At 40.4% G+C, this 18570-nt stretch overlaps 1 protein-coding gene across 1 annotated transcript; it reads right to left on the bottom strand.

The window, feature by feature from the left end:
* Window positions 1-18: 18 nt before the first annotated feature.
* On the bottom strand, window positions 19-18233 carry ireb2 (iron-responsive element binding protein 2). Its single transcript, XM_085462459.1, has 22 exons — window positions 18150-18233; window positions 13932-14018; window positions 13489-13654; window positions 13086-13223; window positions 12720-12947; window positions 12335-12404; window positions 11999-12182; window positions 10025-10164; window positions 9294-9465; window positions 9094-9194; window positions 7855-7971; window positions 7582-7741; window positions 6587-6722; window positions 5160-5244; window positions 4926-5082; window positions 4549-4673; window positions 4150-4254; window positions 3908-4050; window positions 2847-2994; window positions 2471-2593; window positions 2137-2322; window positions 19-1894 (listed from the first exon to the last, which is right to left on the bottom strand). The coding sequence occupies exons 1-22, from the start codon at window positions 18172-18174 to the stop codon at window positions 1784-1786; spliced, it is 2907 nt and encodes a 968-aa protein (XP_085318585.1). The 5' UTR covers window positions 18175-18233; the 3' UTR covers window positions 19-1783.
* Between the last annotated feature and the right edge of the window lie 337 nt (window positions 18234-18570).

Genomic DNA, 18570 nt, shown 5'->3' with positions numbered 1-18570 from the left:
GAACATCTCACTGCAGAGTAGTCAAACATGGTGAAGTTTTAATTACACTGCTCAAAAAAAAATTAAGGGAACACTTGGTCAATACATTACAACACAAAGTCAGGCAAACTTTACGATTATCAGTCACTTCTGTTAGGGAGCAAAGACCAACAGGTTCATTGGAGAGATGACAAAACACAGGTTGGAGGTCTCTTTATACCTCCTGATTGACTTTTCTCTAATTTTGCTTTTTGTTGGTGGCCTATCAGACAGTACCTGCGGCCCATTCAGGTTGCACAGGTAGTCCAGCTCCTCCAGCATGTCACATCTAAACGTTCCAATGCTAGAAAGTTTGCTCTCCCAGCACAGTCTCAAGAGTGTGGAGGAGATACCAGGAGAGTTACTCTACGAGAGCTGGACAGGGTCGTACAAGGTCCTTGATACAAGATCAGGGCCGCTATCTGATCCTTTATGCAAGGAGGAACAGGACAAGCGCTGCCAGAGCCCCAAAACAAATGACCCCCATCAGACTACTCAGGTGTCCCAACTGTCAGACTCCATGAGGATGGCTTTAGTGGGACCAGTACTCTCTGCCCAGCAATGCGTAGCTTGACTGGGATTCAACAAAAAAACACCAGAAACAGGAAGTTTCTGGCACCTTATTCTCTTTGCAGATGACAGCAAGCTTCATCCTGAGCACACGTGACAGAGTCTGGAGAAGCTGTGCCTACACCATCATCCAGCATGACTGGTCTGACAGCAGGTCAGTGATTGTCAGGGAAAGTTTATCCCTGGAGAGTTGCACAGGCCTCCATGTTTCAGCCAACAATACCCTGACTGAGTGTGTGATGTAAGTGTTCCCCTAATTCTTTTCTGAAAAGCTCATTTTTACTAAGCAGCGTCTCCTTCATTATAAGGCCCAGATATGTTTTGCAGCACCTTTTTTTGAGCAAAAACTGTTTATAAATCACTGTCTTCACTGTAAAAGTCACTCTAAGGAGATTCAACACAGTTCTTTAAATTAAGCTTCGGGCTCTGGCCAGCAGTCATTTCACTTAGCTTAGCAGCAAGAGTGGAAACAGAGCAAAGAGCTTACCTGGTAATGCTGAAAGAGTGTTTTAATTAACCTTTAATGTGATGCCGAGAACTGTCAGTTGTAATACAAGCCATCTTTATGAAGGGAAAAGACCAGTAACAGCAAAAAGAAGAAATGTCACATTTTTCCACAATTAAAAGTGAGACAAGTGTACTTTCTGCAACAGGTTTGATTAGCAAAATCTTAACAGCACTGAAAACAGGGAAGTGACATCAATTCTGCAAATTTCTGAAATTCATAAAATTCAACTTGGATGGTTTTTGTTGTTGTTTGGGGGGTGAAAGAGCAGTACTACGCTCTAAAAACAAAGTATTCATGCCATCGTACCTACCACCATCTCAGCCTTTGGCCAAATTCTTCTTCTTTTTTTTTTTTAAAGTTAAATGAAGGAGGATCAATTTCTTTTTGGCTCATCTCCGTGTCGAAAGAAAAGTCCTTTCAGCATGATAAAACACCAAAAACTATGTTCAGCAGTTAGTCTAGGAAGTTTCTCCTTACTGAGTGACAGTCACCATTTTTCTCAAGCCTGGAAGATCTTCTGAGGAGAAAGGGTGCCCTTTTAAATGCTGAAACAGCTGTGTGTAGTGATTTAGAAGCTGCGGGGGTCTTAAAACTGACGTTCCGCTAAAGTCTGGAGACGCTAATCCAGCTCTGTGAGCTTTTCTCATCCATGATGAAGACATTAAATGCCAAGGGGCTGCTGTTCTTTCAGAGCAAAGTCCGAGCAACGTATCTGAGGAGCCCTCCGTGTTGGAACAAGATAACGTCCGTGTCGCTGTCAAACAGGGCGGTGACGGAGAAGGACTTTCCTTGGCTGGTCTGCAACAGAAAACACGAAAGACACGTTTCGCTTCACTCAGCAAGGAGACCCGAACATGACTAGTAAACTGCAGAGAGGGACTAATTTGTGGACAAACACATAAAGTGAGACTAAGAATTAAAATAACATTTTTCTAATCAGGATTTTAGCACATTTGTCACTGACATGTTTCATCATTTAGTTTAGAGCTTAAAAATAACTTTAGCTTTGCAGAGGCTAAAATGCAGCAAGTGTTGCATACCTTGACGGTAAGCTCCTGCCCTGGACTCAGGCTCTCCGGCAGGGTGATGCTGAATCTTTCCTTGCCACTGAGCTCCAGTGAGTCAGCGTTCTGGCCTGACAGGAACTGGAGTGGCATGATCCCCATTCCTACCAGCTGGTTCCTGTGCAGCTTCTCAAAGCTTTCAGCAATCACCGCACGCACCCCCTGCAACCACAACAAAAGCAAGGAAGTAGAAACACAGTGGAACACAGTTTGCTGAACATGCACGGCCATTTCCACATTCCACAGTGGGTCAACCTACTGTAGTGTAAACTCTGCTAAATTACAACTATAAAAACTGCAGCTTGTTTACCAGCAGGTACGGTCCTTTGGCCACCCAGTCCCTGGAGTTTCCAGAGCCGTAATCTTTGCCTGCCAGGATGATGAGGGGAATGCCGTCTCTCTGATAGCGATCAGCTGCCTCGAAGACATCCAGCTGAGCAGACACAGGAAGAGAGAGCAGTTATCTTTAGCTGCTCTGACACAGCAGAAACAACACAGTACCGAGTCTGGCTTGAGCCTGCAGCAATCAGCAGTGCTAGACACACAGATGGAGCCACCCAAAGGTCACAGACCCGCCCGGGGTAACAGCTAGCTCATGCAGCACGAGTGAGTACATCAGCAAAACCAAAACAGCCCAATATTTGTCAAAAGTTAAAAGGAAACCATTGAGGTTGTGTTGCACTTACTGTCTGGCCTGATGGAATGTGCAAAGTCTTCGGGCCTGGCTTTCCGATGAATCGGTTTTGGAGCTTGATGCTGGCAAACGTGCCTCTGGTCATCACGGCGTCATTCCCTCTGCGAGCACCATATGAATTAAATTCTCGCGGTGTCAGTCTGAGGAACAATTCCAAAGTCAACAATATTAGTCAATATCAGGTTAAAAGGGAGTTTTTCCTTCCTACTTTCGCCAACTGCTTGCTCAGAGGTTTGTCTTGATTGTTGGGGTTCTCTCTTTGTTACTGTAGAATTGTTTTCGTACAATAAAAAACATCTTGAGGTGACTGTTGCTGTGATTTTATGCTATAGAAATGAAATTGAAACGAGTTGAATTATCTTTCAATTTTCAAAGTGAAAAAGATCTCACCATAATGCAGGTTTACAAGACTTGCTTTTCTTGATAGATTTCATTTGATCGTCTCTGCAAACATTACTTTAAATTCGAAATGCTGGAGGTTCATAATGTATGAACTCTGCTGAAAGAAACCCTGGATTTCCCTCCATACTCCTATGGTTGATTCAATAATGGTGACGGCTCGCCAACTGAGCTGATTTTTAATTCATTTCCTCACTGATGCATTAAACTGTTATTATCACCAGACCAATAAATCAAATCTGCCTCACTATAGTTTCATTTTGCATCTCCACACAGTTAGGTGAGAAATAAACTTGTGTTTTACGTTTGTGTGTTATGGAGGATGGATAGTGCTAACACAAACAGATGCACGCTAACCTCCTCTGCTGCTCTGTGATGGCGGCAATGCCACGAGTCGTGGATGATGTCACAGGGGGACGATCAGACCATGAAGCAGATAACTTAACTACAAATCCCTTTGCACCACTTATTCCTTTGGATTTTAAATATGTGCTGAAATGTTCTCATTTAGAGCGTCAAACATTTAAACCCAAGTTTTAACCATTGCCATCATCTTTGAAAACCTGACGTTGGTTGATTACAAAGCTGTCCAACTGAAGCTGCCTTGAAAGATTTAAGTGTATGTGTCCACAAGGGCTGAAGGCTGAAACTGACCGTTTGCTCATTAGGTACTTGGCAGCAGCGCTGACCCTTGCAATGCTGCCCGCTGGTGAAATGTGGTCCGTGGTCACTTTGTCCCCAAGGAACAGTAAGGCATGTGCGTTTTCTATTGACTGAGGAGGAGGCACCTCTTTACTCTGAAAACGGAAGCATTCAAACATTTAACACTAGGGAAGTAAAAACATCTCCTCTAAGGTCCACACACAGTCAAAGGATGTGCAGCACAGAGCGCTCACCAGCTTGCTGAAGAAAGACGGTGATCGGATATATGTGGACTTGTGATCCCAGGGGAAAAGAAGAGAGTCTGAACATTCAACATTTTTCCAAAATGTGTTCCCTTTCTGAAAGACAGAAAGAAATCACATTAAAAAAAGAAAAAGCAAAGAATGTTTTCCAGTCATCCGTGTCACGCTTTTAGCAATTCAGGATCAATCAGTTTCCACACTCTCTCTCTCAGATTGAAAACACAAGGAAATGTTCTACTTCAGATCTGTTCAAACTACTGAATAAAAGCATTTTTTTAGGTGCATTGTTTCCAAATGTGCAGACAGACAGAAGGAGCACCGTACTGCTGCTCATGCTGTGCAGCAACTGCATTAGAAGTTGAAGAAAAGTAATAAAGCTCATATCCTGACCTCCATCCTTCCCCTTAGATCCTTAAAGATGGAGGAGAATACTGTGTCCTCTTCAATCTGTTGGACCTCCTCTCTGGACGGCCAGATATCTCGCAGATACACCTCTTTCCCATCGGATGTCAAACCTACTCAAACAAACAAGAAACCAAATTTGTAAGAATTTATTTAAGAATTTTTCAAGTTGTATTGAGAAAATGAAATAATGTAAATACAAACACGAGAGGATGTCTTTTTTTTTAAAATATTTCTAGCAATAAAGGTTTTCTTTGGCTTATACAAAACATAGAATCACAACATGCCCCTTCAGTGTAATCTGCCAAATCCTCTGACGACCCTCAGCTCTGAGGTAAAACCCTTTAATAGAGCGCATTTCTTACCTAAAGGCTCCTTCTCAAAGTCGACTCCCACAGTGCCTGCAATAGCATAAGCCACCACCAGGGGAGGAGACGCCAAGTAATTGGCACGCACACAGTCACACAGTCGCCCTTCAAAATGCCTGTTGCCAGACAGCACGCCGCAGGCCACCAGATCACCCTAGAACAAAAGAGATCATGAAGCTCTGACTGCTCTAACAGCATCAGCAGCTCCTTTCAGCCCGATGAGGATCCTACCTGTTTGATTGCATCCACAACAGCTTCTGGCAATGGCGCCGTGTTCCCCACGCATGTGGCACAGCCATAACCAATCACCTCAAACCTGTCATGGAAATGGCAACACAGGTCTGTTTAAAGGATATGAATCATTCCGGCGTCTTTTGCGTCACCACCTTAGCACACAAACCTTGCATCGAACAGGTAGTAATTAACACAAGCTCAAAGTTTTTACTGGTTTAGATCACAATGCTGACAAAGCTCCAAACTTATTACTTCTAAACCATGCAGCTATCTGGTCATGAACATTAATGCAAGAACTTAAAATGAACAAAGTCATAAATACATTCATGAAGGGCTTTCGGTAAAGTTGATGTATTGTTTGGCTCTTAAAACAGTAATTTTGGGCAGATTTGTTAAAGGTTGTGTTGTGACAGTAACATGCCTTTTAGAAGCTTATCCTTATGCTTTCATGGTGAACCCAATTTTATAAACACTGGATGGGTGCAAAACACCGCGGCTAGATTAAATGTTGCTATACCCTGCAGCAGTCGGCAACAAACAAGATCAGTTCATTTAGTTATTCATATTTTATTTACATAAAAACGGCGGTTAAACCACTCGTCTAAGATGTTACAGAACACGGCCCACAGCACCGCTCTCTCTCACACAAGCAACGTGAACAACAGTCAAACAAATCTACATTAGTATGTAGGTTTATTTCAGTAAACTGGTACAGAACCGCTCAAATGGAGCAATTTGCAACCACATTGATCTGAAAGGAAAGAGGCCTGCTGGTGCTAGTGCTGATAACCTTAGCCACACCCAGAAAACTACTAACTGTGCTTCACCAAAAACCTCCTTATGATTGCTTTGTTCTCTGTAGGTTCCTCTGTACTACCAGGTTCTCTGTAGTTTGCATGGACGATAACAACTGCCAAATGGTAGTGAAACTTGACAAACTGCAGCGTAGACTGGAAACGGAGAGTGCTGGTTCACCCAGTGATATCCAGCAAACTTTAGCAACCACTCGCCAATCAGTTAGGGATATAAATCTTTCCCTAGTGATCAAAGATGCCAGCCAGCATTTAGGCTTGTGTGACTGAGGCTTCATGTTTACATTTCTTTGTAACTAGACAAAACAAAGTGCTTTACATAAGACATTAGACTAACTTCACACAATACATACATATACAAAAACCTTAAGTTTTTGTAGAAATACACTTTTAACCATTTAAATACACTGATTCCTATACAGTGCTTTTCTACTCTCCCGGAGGACTCAAACCACTTTATTATGTGTTTACTACTACCTGGGCAGTATTTAAGTGTTCAGTTACAGGTCATACCTCCTCAGACCTGCAAATACCTGTTTATTCCAGGTTATTGCCTTGGTGCTAAAGAGATATTTGTGTCTGTCTGTGTTCTTGCTGTGTACATACACTTACCCCAGCTTATTAAAGTAAGGCAGGACTCCACTGGCATTGAGGTAGTGCGTGACCATGCCGCTTCCGGGAGCCAGGCTGGTCCGAATATAAGGCTTGACGAGAAGCCCGGCCTCTACAGCCTTTCTGGCCAGAAGCCCTGTCAATCACAAATAACTCTACGTTATGCAGTGCTGCAGACTGTAAAATAATTTAGAGTGCCAGTGAAAACAGGCAACATGATGCTGATATGGGTGTGCAATATAGCTTAAAAATTATTTCAAGAAATTTACAATAATAATATTCATATCAATATAAAATAATGAACAACATTTTGTTGATGCTTGCAGGCAGCAGGATTTATACGTTTAAATAAACGAAGATATCTTCCACTGAGCTTGCATGAGTGATGACACACCACCTAATTCAAAGTGTGACTCTATTAAAATAAAGTGTCAGCAGCAGCGACAGTGACACAACAAAAGTTAAATGTAACCACAAAAGTAGCCATTGTTTCCCTAGAAGTTATAAAACATTAATAATGAAGTGTAAAATTACTGTTTAACCCTTTAGTTTAACATTAACTAACCTTGTAACTCATCAGGAGCTGCACAATATTCTCACGTAATAAAAGAGACTTATTTTCTGTGATGTTGCATCTTGCGTCAAACTTTCTAATCAGCTGCGTTTCCACCATCTAACCGCTTCAGTAATTTCCATCCACTGCTAGCTCTTTCTATTTGCAAAGCATGGTGCTCTCTTAGAGGGCTGAAGTAGCTCCATTTTTACTAAATATCATTAGAGACTGTCACCAGGCTCTTGTTGTCAGAACAGGTCTGGGCTTGTCTTGTTGTGTTCACAAGGAAAAGTAAACACATCATGCTGCTATGACATTGTGATGTGACACTTTGATATCCCCTAAAAAAATGATACCAACAGCTCCAAGCTTTAGAGCTTTTATGTTAGAATTGAGGGGAAAATGCACTTTTTCTGGCTCTTTCTTTGAGTCAGTCCTTTACCTGCAGTCAACATAACAGATGGATTGCAGTTGTTAGTACAGCTGATGACAGCAGCGATGACCACTGAGCCATGGGACAGCTGGTACTCCTGACCACCGTGCAAGAAAGGAACACGGATCTCCTGCTTCTCCTTAGCGATGTGGAAGCCTTTAAAACCCACCTAAAGACAAACCAAAGAAAATATAATTACACTGCAAATCCTGCAGCTTAACTGAAAACCAAAATACACAAGAGTTAACTTGAAAGTTACATTGTTTAGTTTTTGCATCTTACCTTCTCATCAAGACAACTCTGAAAGTCTTCTTTCATACTGCTGACAGCCACTCTGTCCTGCGGCCTCTTCGGTCCACTCACATAGGGCACCATGGAGCTCAGGTTGAACTCAATCACCTGCACAAAGATCAGCAGTTGTAATTTCTTTCATTATGACCTCTATTTCTGACCCCTAGGGTGCTATTTGCAAACATAGCTTTTATAGGGCTTGTCAGAGTGTCATTACTACATTTTTTAACTTCATAAAAACATTCATATCAACAGAACACCACAATCTATTACTTTTAATTCAAAATCACATATCTCCACATTTGTATTCTTGGCCTCAACTTAATTTACTTTAAATGATTCACAGTTTTACTTTTCATACTTTTTCAACTACAAATATATCTTGCCCCTCAAATTACCCACTGTCTAAAACAACCAGTTTTAGTTCCTCTTCCTCTAGCCAGCCATCTTCTGATTGGCTAGCTAAAGCGTGGGTGGGGCTTCTGTGCCAACAGTCAAAATTGTGTTCCTAAATCAATCATATTAGGCCTCGGTGACACAGGCCTTGAAGTCAGTCAGTAAGCCCCCCGAAGGCTCCATTTGTTCCCCAACTGGTTGGCGAGTGGTTCCCTGAAGTTCCCTGTGATTACTGTGGTCTCTGCTAGACTGCAGCTGTTCCCCATAGTTTTCATGTATGAAGCAGACTTCTCTGATAAACACTGGCCAACTATTTGCTGAGTAATGAAACCTGAAAAGGTGAAGTAAATGTGGAAATCGAACCCGTTTACCTTTCAAGCAAAAGTTGTGCCTTATTGGCACAACCAACGTGTCTCAAAAGGCGCAGCTTTAACTTTGGAGCCGGACATTCTCTGTTTCCAGTGTGCGGGGCACGTTTCACAGTTCCACTGATGCTCGGCCAGTGGTCGGCAAGTGTTTGCAGACAATTTGGCGTCGTTCCTTCAGACTATGGTCAACCATGGCAAACTGCTACCAAAGCAATCCCAAGGAGGTTTTCAGTGCAGCGCAACATACCTCTTTGCAACCAACTTCACCTAGCAACTTGCCAACCAGTTGGGGAATACAGTGGTGGTCTGAAACTGAGTTTTAGGCTCACAAGGATCATTTGCAAAAACTATGACCTCATTATTTCAACCTTTGGCAATGTACTGTAAAGTTATTAAGAAAATTAAATCTCTAAAAGTCTGCACTTTTCAATAGAGACTTTTAGAGATCACATCTTGGACAAATTACCTCAGAGTACTGGGGGTCTTCTGAAGGGTCATCATAGCTTCGGAAAAGTTTTACAGCCTTCATGTAAGACTCCAACAATTCAAGTTTTTCCTGGGTAAAATCTGGAATGGTGTAAAATTACATGTTGGCCTGGGAAACTAAAAAATAAAATAAAATAAACAGTAAATAATAAAAATAAACAGAAGCTGTGACTAACTCACTCGTCTTTTTAAAGTGCTTGAGTGTGACTTGGTCGACAGGGAAGAAGCTGACAGTAGCATTGTACTCTGGGCACATGTTGGCAATGGTGGTTCGGTCGGGGACTGACAGCTGGGAGACTCCAGGTCCAAAAAACTCAACGAACTTCCCAGCGATCCCAGCCTGCCGTAAGTGCTGGACAAAAAAAATTTAGAAAAAGAAAGCACAAGAAATAATTACACATAAACAAACAAGATGACTTTTATACAACAGAATCATCCTTCAGTTTTTTCGTTGATTTCTATAGTTTACAATGATAAAATTACACTTTTACAAACACCTGCCTCTTACAAAGTAAATATGCACCAAACCAGTGTCGAAACATGTTCTTGCCTTACAAAGTACTGACCAATACCAGTGTTATACTGATTAATTGTGTTTCTCACGCTGTATCTCAATGTCAGGTGGCACCTAAATATCACCCTCTTGCTTCATAAAACGAATAAAAGAATACACCATTTTTATTTAGTAAATTAGATAAAGTAAAAAATTAATTTGATATCATATTTTATTTCAGATTTTATTTCATTACTATTTATACATAATCAAATCTGATTGGCCTGTTGCCATTGAAGGTCAACCTTGCTTTGTGAGTGAGGGTCAGAGTTATAGGTGATCCAAGCATCAGATCGGTGCATCCTCATACCACAGCTCTGCTCTCTCAACACATAAAGAAACATAAGAGAAGACTGACCTTTGTGATACCGAGGACGATGTCTATGGATGTGGTCAACGGGTTAATGGAGCCCACCAGCTTACAGCCCACTACTTGAGGGAGAGTCAGAGATATTGGTTGGCCCAGCATTATGGCTTCAGACTCAATTCCCCCGACTCCTGAGAGAGAAATATGGTAAAAATTGTAGAGTTTTTATCTTAATTTTTATTTCACTTTCTGTCTGCACCAGCGAAAAAAACTCTTCTGATGTTAAAAAGCTCCGGTCAATATTTCCTATAAGGGCGCAGCGTCAATATTGTGAGTGAAAAGTGTGGATATGGATGTTCTTTTAGTGTTTTTAGTTACATTTGTAACTACATTTAGTTACAAAAATTGTTTCACATTGAATACGTCTCTGCAGGTCTTTTCTCAGCAGTGCACACACATAGAACAACTTTTATTTTTTAAGTGTGTTACATTATTGTCTGAATCCTACTTTACACACATGGTACATTAATAATTTCTTTCTGTGCATATGGATCACAATCTGACAGAAAATATTTTGTCTTCTTCTTCTGCACAACTGTCAACTGAGATTTGAGAAGATTTAAAGTTTACACAGTGGAACAGTCTAGAATAAAGCAACACTCCTCTAAATCCTCCTAAACAGTCAGATCACACACAGTCTTCAGCAGTTCCTTACAGACGACGTTCAACTTTTTTTAATCTGAAACATCGCAATGTTTCTAAAACACAGTGCATGCATAAAAACACACACTTACACTTGATTATTTAGGTTAGCATGTTGCTATATCCCTTAATGCATCTGCTCATTTTTGACCTGCTAATTTGTGCTGCTTTCATTAGTATGCTGGTCATTACCTAAACGAACTGACTGCTTCTGTTTTATGTAAATCAGTGCATCATCAGCTGCAGAACTTTACCCTCCCATCGGCACATGGCTACGATTACAACATCATACCAGTTTGACCTGCTTGCAAAACCTAATCTTTATATAATTTATTATCTTTATATTATTCATTAATCATTTCTCTAAGTGAGAGTCTCCATGGGCTTTCTCAGCCAAAATATTACACGGTGAAGGATCAGGTTTAAACCATCTAAGTCAGCGGTCCCCAACCCCCGGGCCTCGGACCAGTACTGGTCCGTGAGTCGTTTGGTACCGGGCCGCAAGAGTTGAGGCTCAGGTGTGAAATGTATAGTTTTCAGGGTTTTTAATCGGTTTTCAGCGTTATTTTGTTATCGTTTTTATCGTTAACTCTGTTTTCCTGAGTCTTTTCACGTGTGTTATGAATAAATCTTCTGTTTTTCGTTACCGGTACTAGTTTTATTTTGTTGTATTTATCCGCGACACCTTAAAGGCCGGTCCGTGAAAATATTGTCGGGCATAAACCGGTCCGTGGCGCAAAAAAGGTTGGGGACCGCTGATCTAAGTGGTGCAATTAATTGTTACATTATCCCTAGAAAATGTTGTATTATTTGAGTCAAAACTTCCACAGATTTCTGACCAAGGAATTGTTTAAGTGCCTTAAATACATCCTCCAAAATATGTTTGGTTTAAGGCAATGTGCCCCACAATTTCTCCAAGAATCATTTCACAGTGCTTAATTTACCCATTATTCCAGGATTTTCTAAAATGTCATAACTACCTTCTGTTTGAATTCCCTACATGTACTGCATACTGATGCACCACTTATCCTCTGTGGTGGATATATCTGCAATACATCTGTATTCATATCAGTGTCCCATTTTGTTTTTATCTAGAGTGTAAATTTAGAAGCAGAGAAGTTTGCATTGCAAAGTTACCGTCTTGGACATAATCCGGTTTTTGTATTTGCTGCCCTTTTAGTATGTGACTTATTTGTGTCTCTTTATCGCCTCCTCTCATTTCTCAGAATAGCTATTCAAACACAGGTGTACATTACAGCCACTGAGCATTTTCTCATGTTTACAAAATGCCAACAACTGTCAAAATATTGGAAAATCTCTTACCCCAGCCAAGGATGCCCAAGCCATTAATCATGGTGGTGTGAGAGTCGGTTCCCACCACACTGTCAGGGTAGATGAAACCGTCGCTGACTTGCACCACTCTGGACAGATACTCCAAGTTCAACTGGTGGACTGCACCAACATCCGGAGGAACCACGTTCACATTCTTAAATGCTTTTGAACACCACTGTTTGGGAACAGTATCAAAAATTTTAGCATTTATTCATTTAAAAATTGTTTCGCTACATAACCCATAACTGTGACTTCTTTTTTACTCAGTTATAAAAACTACAAATCATATAAAGACTGCAGCAGCAGCAGTCATTTTTCTTGTTTTACCTTAAAGAACTGAAGCCTCTCTTTGTTTCTGATCAGTTCCATTTCCTGATTTCTCAAAGCTGTTTCAACTCTGCAGAAAAAAAAGGAATATAAGTCATCAGCAAACATGCGAAAGGGGGAATTCAACTTCTACTGACGTATGTCAACTCATGATAATCAGATGTTCTCATGCTCTTCAGGTCATTTTGCAAACAGAAACGCCACATCTGCGAGAATTTCAAAGGCTGCACAATTTCCTCAGCCAGTAAAATCATCTGATCTAATGTATTATCAACACATAAACATAACTGCACAACAGCTCAGTTACTGTATTCAACTGCTGTTTTCATTTAATCATCCTCATGGTGCATATTAGCCCCTCCCCCCAGCATCCTTTAAAACTTACTCAGAGACGGGCTGCAGGTGGAAAGGGCAGAGGAGAGGTGTATTCTCAATCTGTTGGACAGAGGCTGGAGATCCACCTGGGGAGTCGCTGCAGGCCGCTTTACTGCAGGAGCCCCGCTGGCCTCCACACTGTGCGCCCCCTCTGGATGGAGGCCTGGAGTGTACTGAGCGAGAGGGCCCCTGGCTTGGACCCTCCCCTCCACCAGGGTTGGGAGCATTTTGTATGGCACTGTGAGTAAAAATGTAAAAAGAAACATTAAATTCATGAGGCAAGGCAGCGACAATATATTTTTACCAATCTGACTCTCCATGATAATCAACAGAGAATTCACATTCACAAAAACAGTTAATATAAACACAAACATACCATTTGCTATAATCAATCTGTAATGAGTGATCTACTATGAGGTCTGTAGGGCATTTAGGATTGACCAGGCTAGGATCCACACCATGTTTGGCCACAGCGTCTCTCATGGCTGCCAGGTCCACCATTGCAGGAATACCACTGTAAAAGGACATAAATGGAAATGTATATAAACACACACACACACACATATATATCATATGTGTATACTTGTTTATGGCAGAAAACAAAGAAAGATGACAAAGGATCTGATAAGCTAATTGCTGGTGGGTCACCTGCGTCACCCACATCTTATCACTCATCTATCCATTCTGCTTTCTCCAACTGAAGATAAACTGATTTCATCTCATGTTTTCCCAACACACAGACCACAGCGCTGATGCAAAGAAAGCCCTGTGAAACTCACGTAAAGTCCTGCAGGAGGACCCGAGCGGGAGAAAATGGCACCTCGGCTTTATTCTGCTCCTGCTGCCAGTGCAAGATGTTCTGGACGTCTTCTTGTTTTGTGTAAAAGCCATCACAGTTACGAATTGCTGCCTCCAGTAAGACACGGATGGATAGAGGCAGCTTGTCTGCACAGAGCAAACAAAACAGTTATTTCCCACAGCAAACAGTGGGTAATTAGGCCTAACACTTTATTAACCGCCCCTGTTAGATAACTGTTAATTGTCGAGATGTCCTCTGAGAATTTGTTGACAAATGAAAGTGCCAACACACCGATGCCTCTTAAGTGTTACTTCAAGACAATCCTTTTACCTTACACAACTATCCTGAGACACAAAAGAGTTTGCAGTGTCTTTAAAACATCATATCCTGTAAAAACATTTCAGTCAGAGGGCCTGAACTCACCATATCGGGGATCGTTTAATTTGTATGGATTGAAGAACTTGATCTGGCCATCTTTCAGTGTGTCGATTAGATGGCTGTACGGGTGCTCTGCAGCAAGAAAGGAAAAGAAATAAAAATACACTCATGAAAATAAAACTCTGATGCCTGAGAAATATACAAATAGTCAAGTAAACTTAACTACCTGCTGACTCACATGAAGTACTCCATCTGCTCTAACCCCATGTTATGAAGGCAAGAAAATTGATTTTTATCTAAACAATAGTTTCAGTTATTTTTAGTTCGTTTTTTTTTTTATTTAGAAAATGACATCTAATACTTTGATCAGGTTAGGCTTTAGAGTACTTAAGGGACCACTAAGGCTGAAGAACAGTCCCATGCAGAGCTTTGATGACCATCATCAACATGTTTGAGCTGCAAACTCATCAAAGGGGCTGCGTGAAAAATATGTTGAAAAGCCAGTTTGTTGGCTACTATTGTTTCTCGGCCCCTTAGCTTAGCTCCTGCCGGCATGGGAACCAAAAAAAGTGAAGTGTTACAAACAATGAAAATTCTCCACTGAAGCCATTGTCTGTGCTTCTTGTGCTGCTTTTTTGATCTCGTTTTTTCCTATGCTTCCCCACTTAACGGTCATCTCCACTGTTGCTTTCTTTCTTTCAAGCCCACTTTTTAACCAATAAGCATCTGTGCATTTATCATTTATATGATGAGTTATTTAAGGACAAGGACACACTCTTTCCTCTCTGGACATCAGACCTGTTTCTAGAACAAAATGACTCTGTGTGACTGTGTGCGCAGTAGTTGGAGTAATGTGTACCTACACTGCTTACTTGGGCTACCCTTTTAAAAACCTGGAACTTATTGAACTTTATTGACATATACTGTCAAAAATCATCATTAAGAGTACAGGGGAGGTCACCTTTATGAGGGAAAGAATTAAGACACCTGACTGGCTGGAGGCTTACAATTGTGTTTTTACATGTCATGTGATAGTGGTCATTTGGCGAGGGGCTGTAGCATACCAATTGCAACATTGTGCAACATACTAATACTGAATTCTCTCCAACGTGTTCATCTAACTAAATGAGTGTGGTATAAAGTACTTTGAGTGCTCGAATTGAAAAGGGCTTCAAAAGAACCAGTCCATTCACAATCAGTAGCTGTGTATTCAAACTTCACTTTAGATCAGAGGTGTCAAATTCTTTACATACAAAAAATAACATTTTTCTTTTTTGTTTAGAGTAAAGAAATGCAGCCTCAAAATGTTCCCATTTAATGAACCATGAACAACCGGCCTGATGTGTCTTTAGAGCAGTAGGTGCAATTTGAAAAACATGTCTTGGGTTTTCCACATGCTGCCAGTCTACTGTCATGAGAAATAAAACATGTGAGCACAGCTCTTTGGTTTAACCATCTACCTTTAATGTGGTATAAAAGGTCATGGCTATAAAAGTGCTTTAATCAATTTTTAACAACTTACAACACTAAGCTTCCTGGCGTCATACTTTAGAAAGTGGATCCAGTGGGTCAGACTGGAAGGCTGGTTCTCGCCCTCTAGCTATATGTTTTACACCCCTGCGTGAAGTGATATTTTACATATGTTTCTTGGTTAGTCTATGACTGAAAAGCCACAGAATGGATGCTACAAATGAACTACATGAAAATGCAGTACAGAAAAAGAGAAGCAGACGATATACATTTTGTTTCAATACTTCTTTTCTCATCTTTAAGCATAGTAAAAATGACCCCTGTAGCATGTAGTTAGCTGAACCTAAACTAAGAATAAGCCCATTTGCACTTCATGACATGACAGGTTGGGATCAAAATCTTGAGGGCTGTCCAATCAGGATTTACCTGTTAAATATTGATTGAATTTGTGAAAAAATTAAGCTGAATGAGTGGTAAACCTCTACACGGAGAGCATTCTTGGCACAGGATTGCTCAGTGGTCGCTCAACAGGACATCATGCTGTAACTTTAACGCTCAGATTTCTAACTTTGAAAGCAACATTCTTTAAAAAAAAAAAAAACAACAGTTATTCGACACAGCAGAACTACCTCAAAACGATCCACCTTTAACATAAAGACTCCCTTGTAGAATTTGATTCCTAAATTCAAAGAGTATATTTAAGGAATCCTAAAAGGAGTAAAAGGCCCCGCACTTATTTTAAAATTAAATGTAAATAAACACATATAAAACCATTCAGTGAAATCCTACAAATCTATTTATATACATCAGTGGCATACTGGGGGTTTCTTATTGGCCTTATCTGCAATATTTCCTCAAAATGCATCCAATTGCTCCTGTTGCAGCAAACAAACAAGATGTAACTTAGCTCAGTTTTATCCATGCAGATACTAAAATACTAACACAAGAACAACGGATGGCCATCTCCAACTCCAGCATAAGGAATTAAATGAAAATATGTCTAAATATGAAATCCAAATGATTGGAACATCTGTGCTATATCTATCATTTTCATCACAGTTTATTCTTCTTTTTATGCACCAGTTCAGTTCTTAACCTCTAAAATTCCCCTAACAAATGAAAGATCCCTGGGTCGAGCCCAAGAGCAGACACTAATAGCTTGGAGGGCTTGCGTCAGGAAGGGCATCCGGTGTAAAAAAAACAATAAGCCATATCAAATATGCGGACCCCAACCCCATGTGATTACTGGAGCAGGTCAAAGTAGCTTCACTTTTCAGGCCCAGCAGGTATTCTCATCTCTTACAAACTGTATGCAAAAACTGTGAGGATGGACAATATAAAGAACATATTACAGACTATTAAACTCAAACACTGGCTCATTATGAAATCCTGAGAAGTGGAGACAGATCCTTTTGGAGACTTGTATCCACCGATAAAAGCAGCGGGCTTCCTGAAAGAAATATATTACTGCTACGCTGATTACAGAATTACTGCAAAATCAGCCCAAGCTAAATCATCGTCTGGATCATTTTTTTTGTTTTTTGTTAATTAATTATTTTTTTTCCATAGGGGGTGTTTGCCGGTGTTGTGCCAAAAAGTGATTGTCTGCCAAAAACTGATTTCCGGTATTTGCCAAAAACTGATTGCTCGTATTTAAACTGCTTTAAGTAACTTGTTGGGCTATAATATGTGAAACATATGTCAAATGCATCCCTCATGGATGACATAAAGTCATCTTGAGCCACAAACAACATTCGTGTAACAAGGTAGAAGCCGCAATCAGTTTTTGGCAGTGACTTTTATATAACCTTTATTTAAACAGTTAAAAAAAATCTCATTAACATTAAAAATGTCTTTTGTAAGAGTAAGTTGGCCAAGAGGACAGCAGAAATGGCAGCAAATATTACAATATTTCTGTAAAAATATTTTAAGTGGGGATAAAGGACCGGATTGGTTATAATGTAAGTACAATAGCAGAGAGTTGTAAAGATACTTGAAAAACAGATATTGTTTTAATTCTCTATATAACCCCTTTGTAAACCCTGTTCACCGAAGTCTATTTACGAACATACGTAAAGATATTACACATAAAAAATACACAGAAACATTGGAAATCAATTTTTGGCAGACAATCACTTTTTGGCACAACACCGGTCGGTGTCACTGCATTGTATGGTATTGTATTTATAAAGCCGTTTTCAAAAGATCTCAGCCAAAGAGCTCGCACTGATAATATACCGTGAAATCACACTTTGTAACGATATTATTTTGATGCTAATGTTAATTACTAACGACATAACAATAATGTCTCCGTACATTATGTCACCTTTGCATGCCTCTTGATGACAAGCAGAGCAAGACGGCTTCAATGCTAACAGGCTGCTAACGCTGACTCTTATCGTGAAGCACACACTTCCCTAACCAACTACTTATCGCTCTACCGGGTGAACATCTTAAAGCGATAAGAAAATGCAAGGTACTTGACACAAACTCTACTGTTATATAGTGCACGCTACAGCTGTTACAAAACGGAAAGAAGAGAAAGACAACACTGGTTTGCGGTATGAGCTAATTTCCCTGTTTAGTTGTACACTGAGCATCAACGAGCTAGCTAACGTTAGCTTTTATGTCTCTGACAGTGTGACGCCGCGTACACTGAATATAATCTTAAAAAGCTAACGACAGCAGTTTTCAGTACATGGACGTGTTTATAAAAGCGGCATGTGTGTCTTAGGCTAAACGGTGGATCAGATATCAGCTCTAACGGAAGGTTAAGAGAAGAAATCCCTTTACCTTTGACTGGGGAAGTGTGCGCCATGATGACTTCTGAAATCAACACGACTCGTTCTCACTACTGAGCAGGCAGCACGGGGCCGACCAATCAGATCACAGAGATCTATGACCACGCCCATCGGTCGACTACTGACAAAATTAAAATAATTTTACAGCAAAATCTTATTGTTTGTTTGTTTTAATCTCATACACTGGTCATTTTTAAAATGTTGTGCTATTTTTCTTCCATAGCATGTCTTACAGACAAGTGGGAAGCAAGCATTCAAAATATATATTTAGTTCACTGTTTTTCAGTGTTTTTCAATGAGATCCTTTTGCAAATTTGCACATAATCAATGAGGTCTCATTTGCAAACTTTAACCGTAATTTTAGAAAACTTTCAACACACGAACGACGAGCAGACAGGTTTCACACAGTCTTT

Source organism: Copadichromis virginalis, linkage group LG7 (assembly GCF_057382275.1).
Source record: "Copadichromis virginalis isolate Kocher_CV1m ecotype Utaka linkage group LG7, C_Virginalis_male_GT1.1, whole genome shotgun sequence".
NCBI lineage: Eukaryota > Metazoa > Chordata > Actinopteri > Cichliformes > Cichlidae > Copadichromis > Copadichromis virginalis.
This window is presented reverse-complemented; position numbering and strand designations above follow the sequence as displayed.

Bases quoted from the DNA above. Each gene is read 5' to 3' on its own strand.
- ireb2 (XM_085462459.1), bottom strand. From the start codon at position 18,174: ATGGCGCACACTTCCCCAGTCAAAG. The intron at 13,224-13,488 runs GTGAGTTTCACA...GTCCTTTTACAG, and splicing joins GTCCTCCTGCAGGACTTTAC to TGGTATTCCTGCAATGGTGG. The intron at 2,995-3,907 runs GTCAGTTTCAGC...ATTGTTCCTCAG, and splicing joins AAGTACCTAATGAGCAAACG to ACTGACACCGCGAGAATTTA.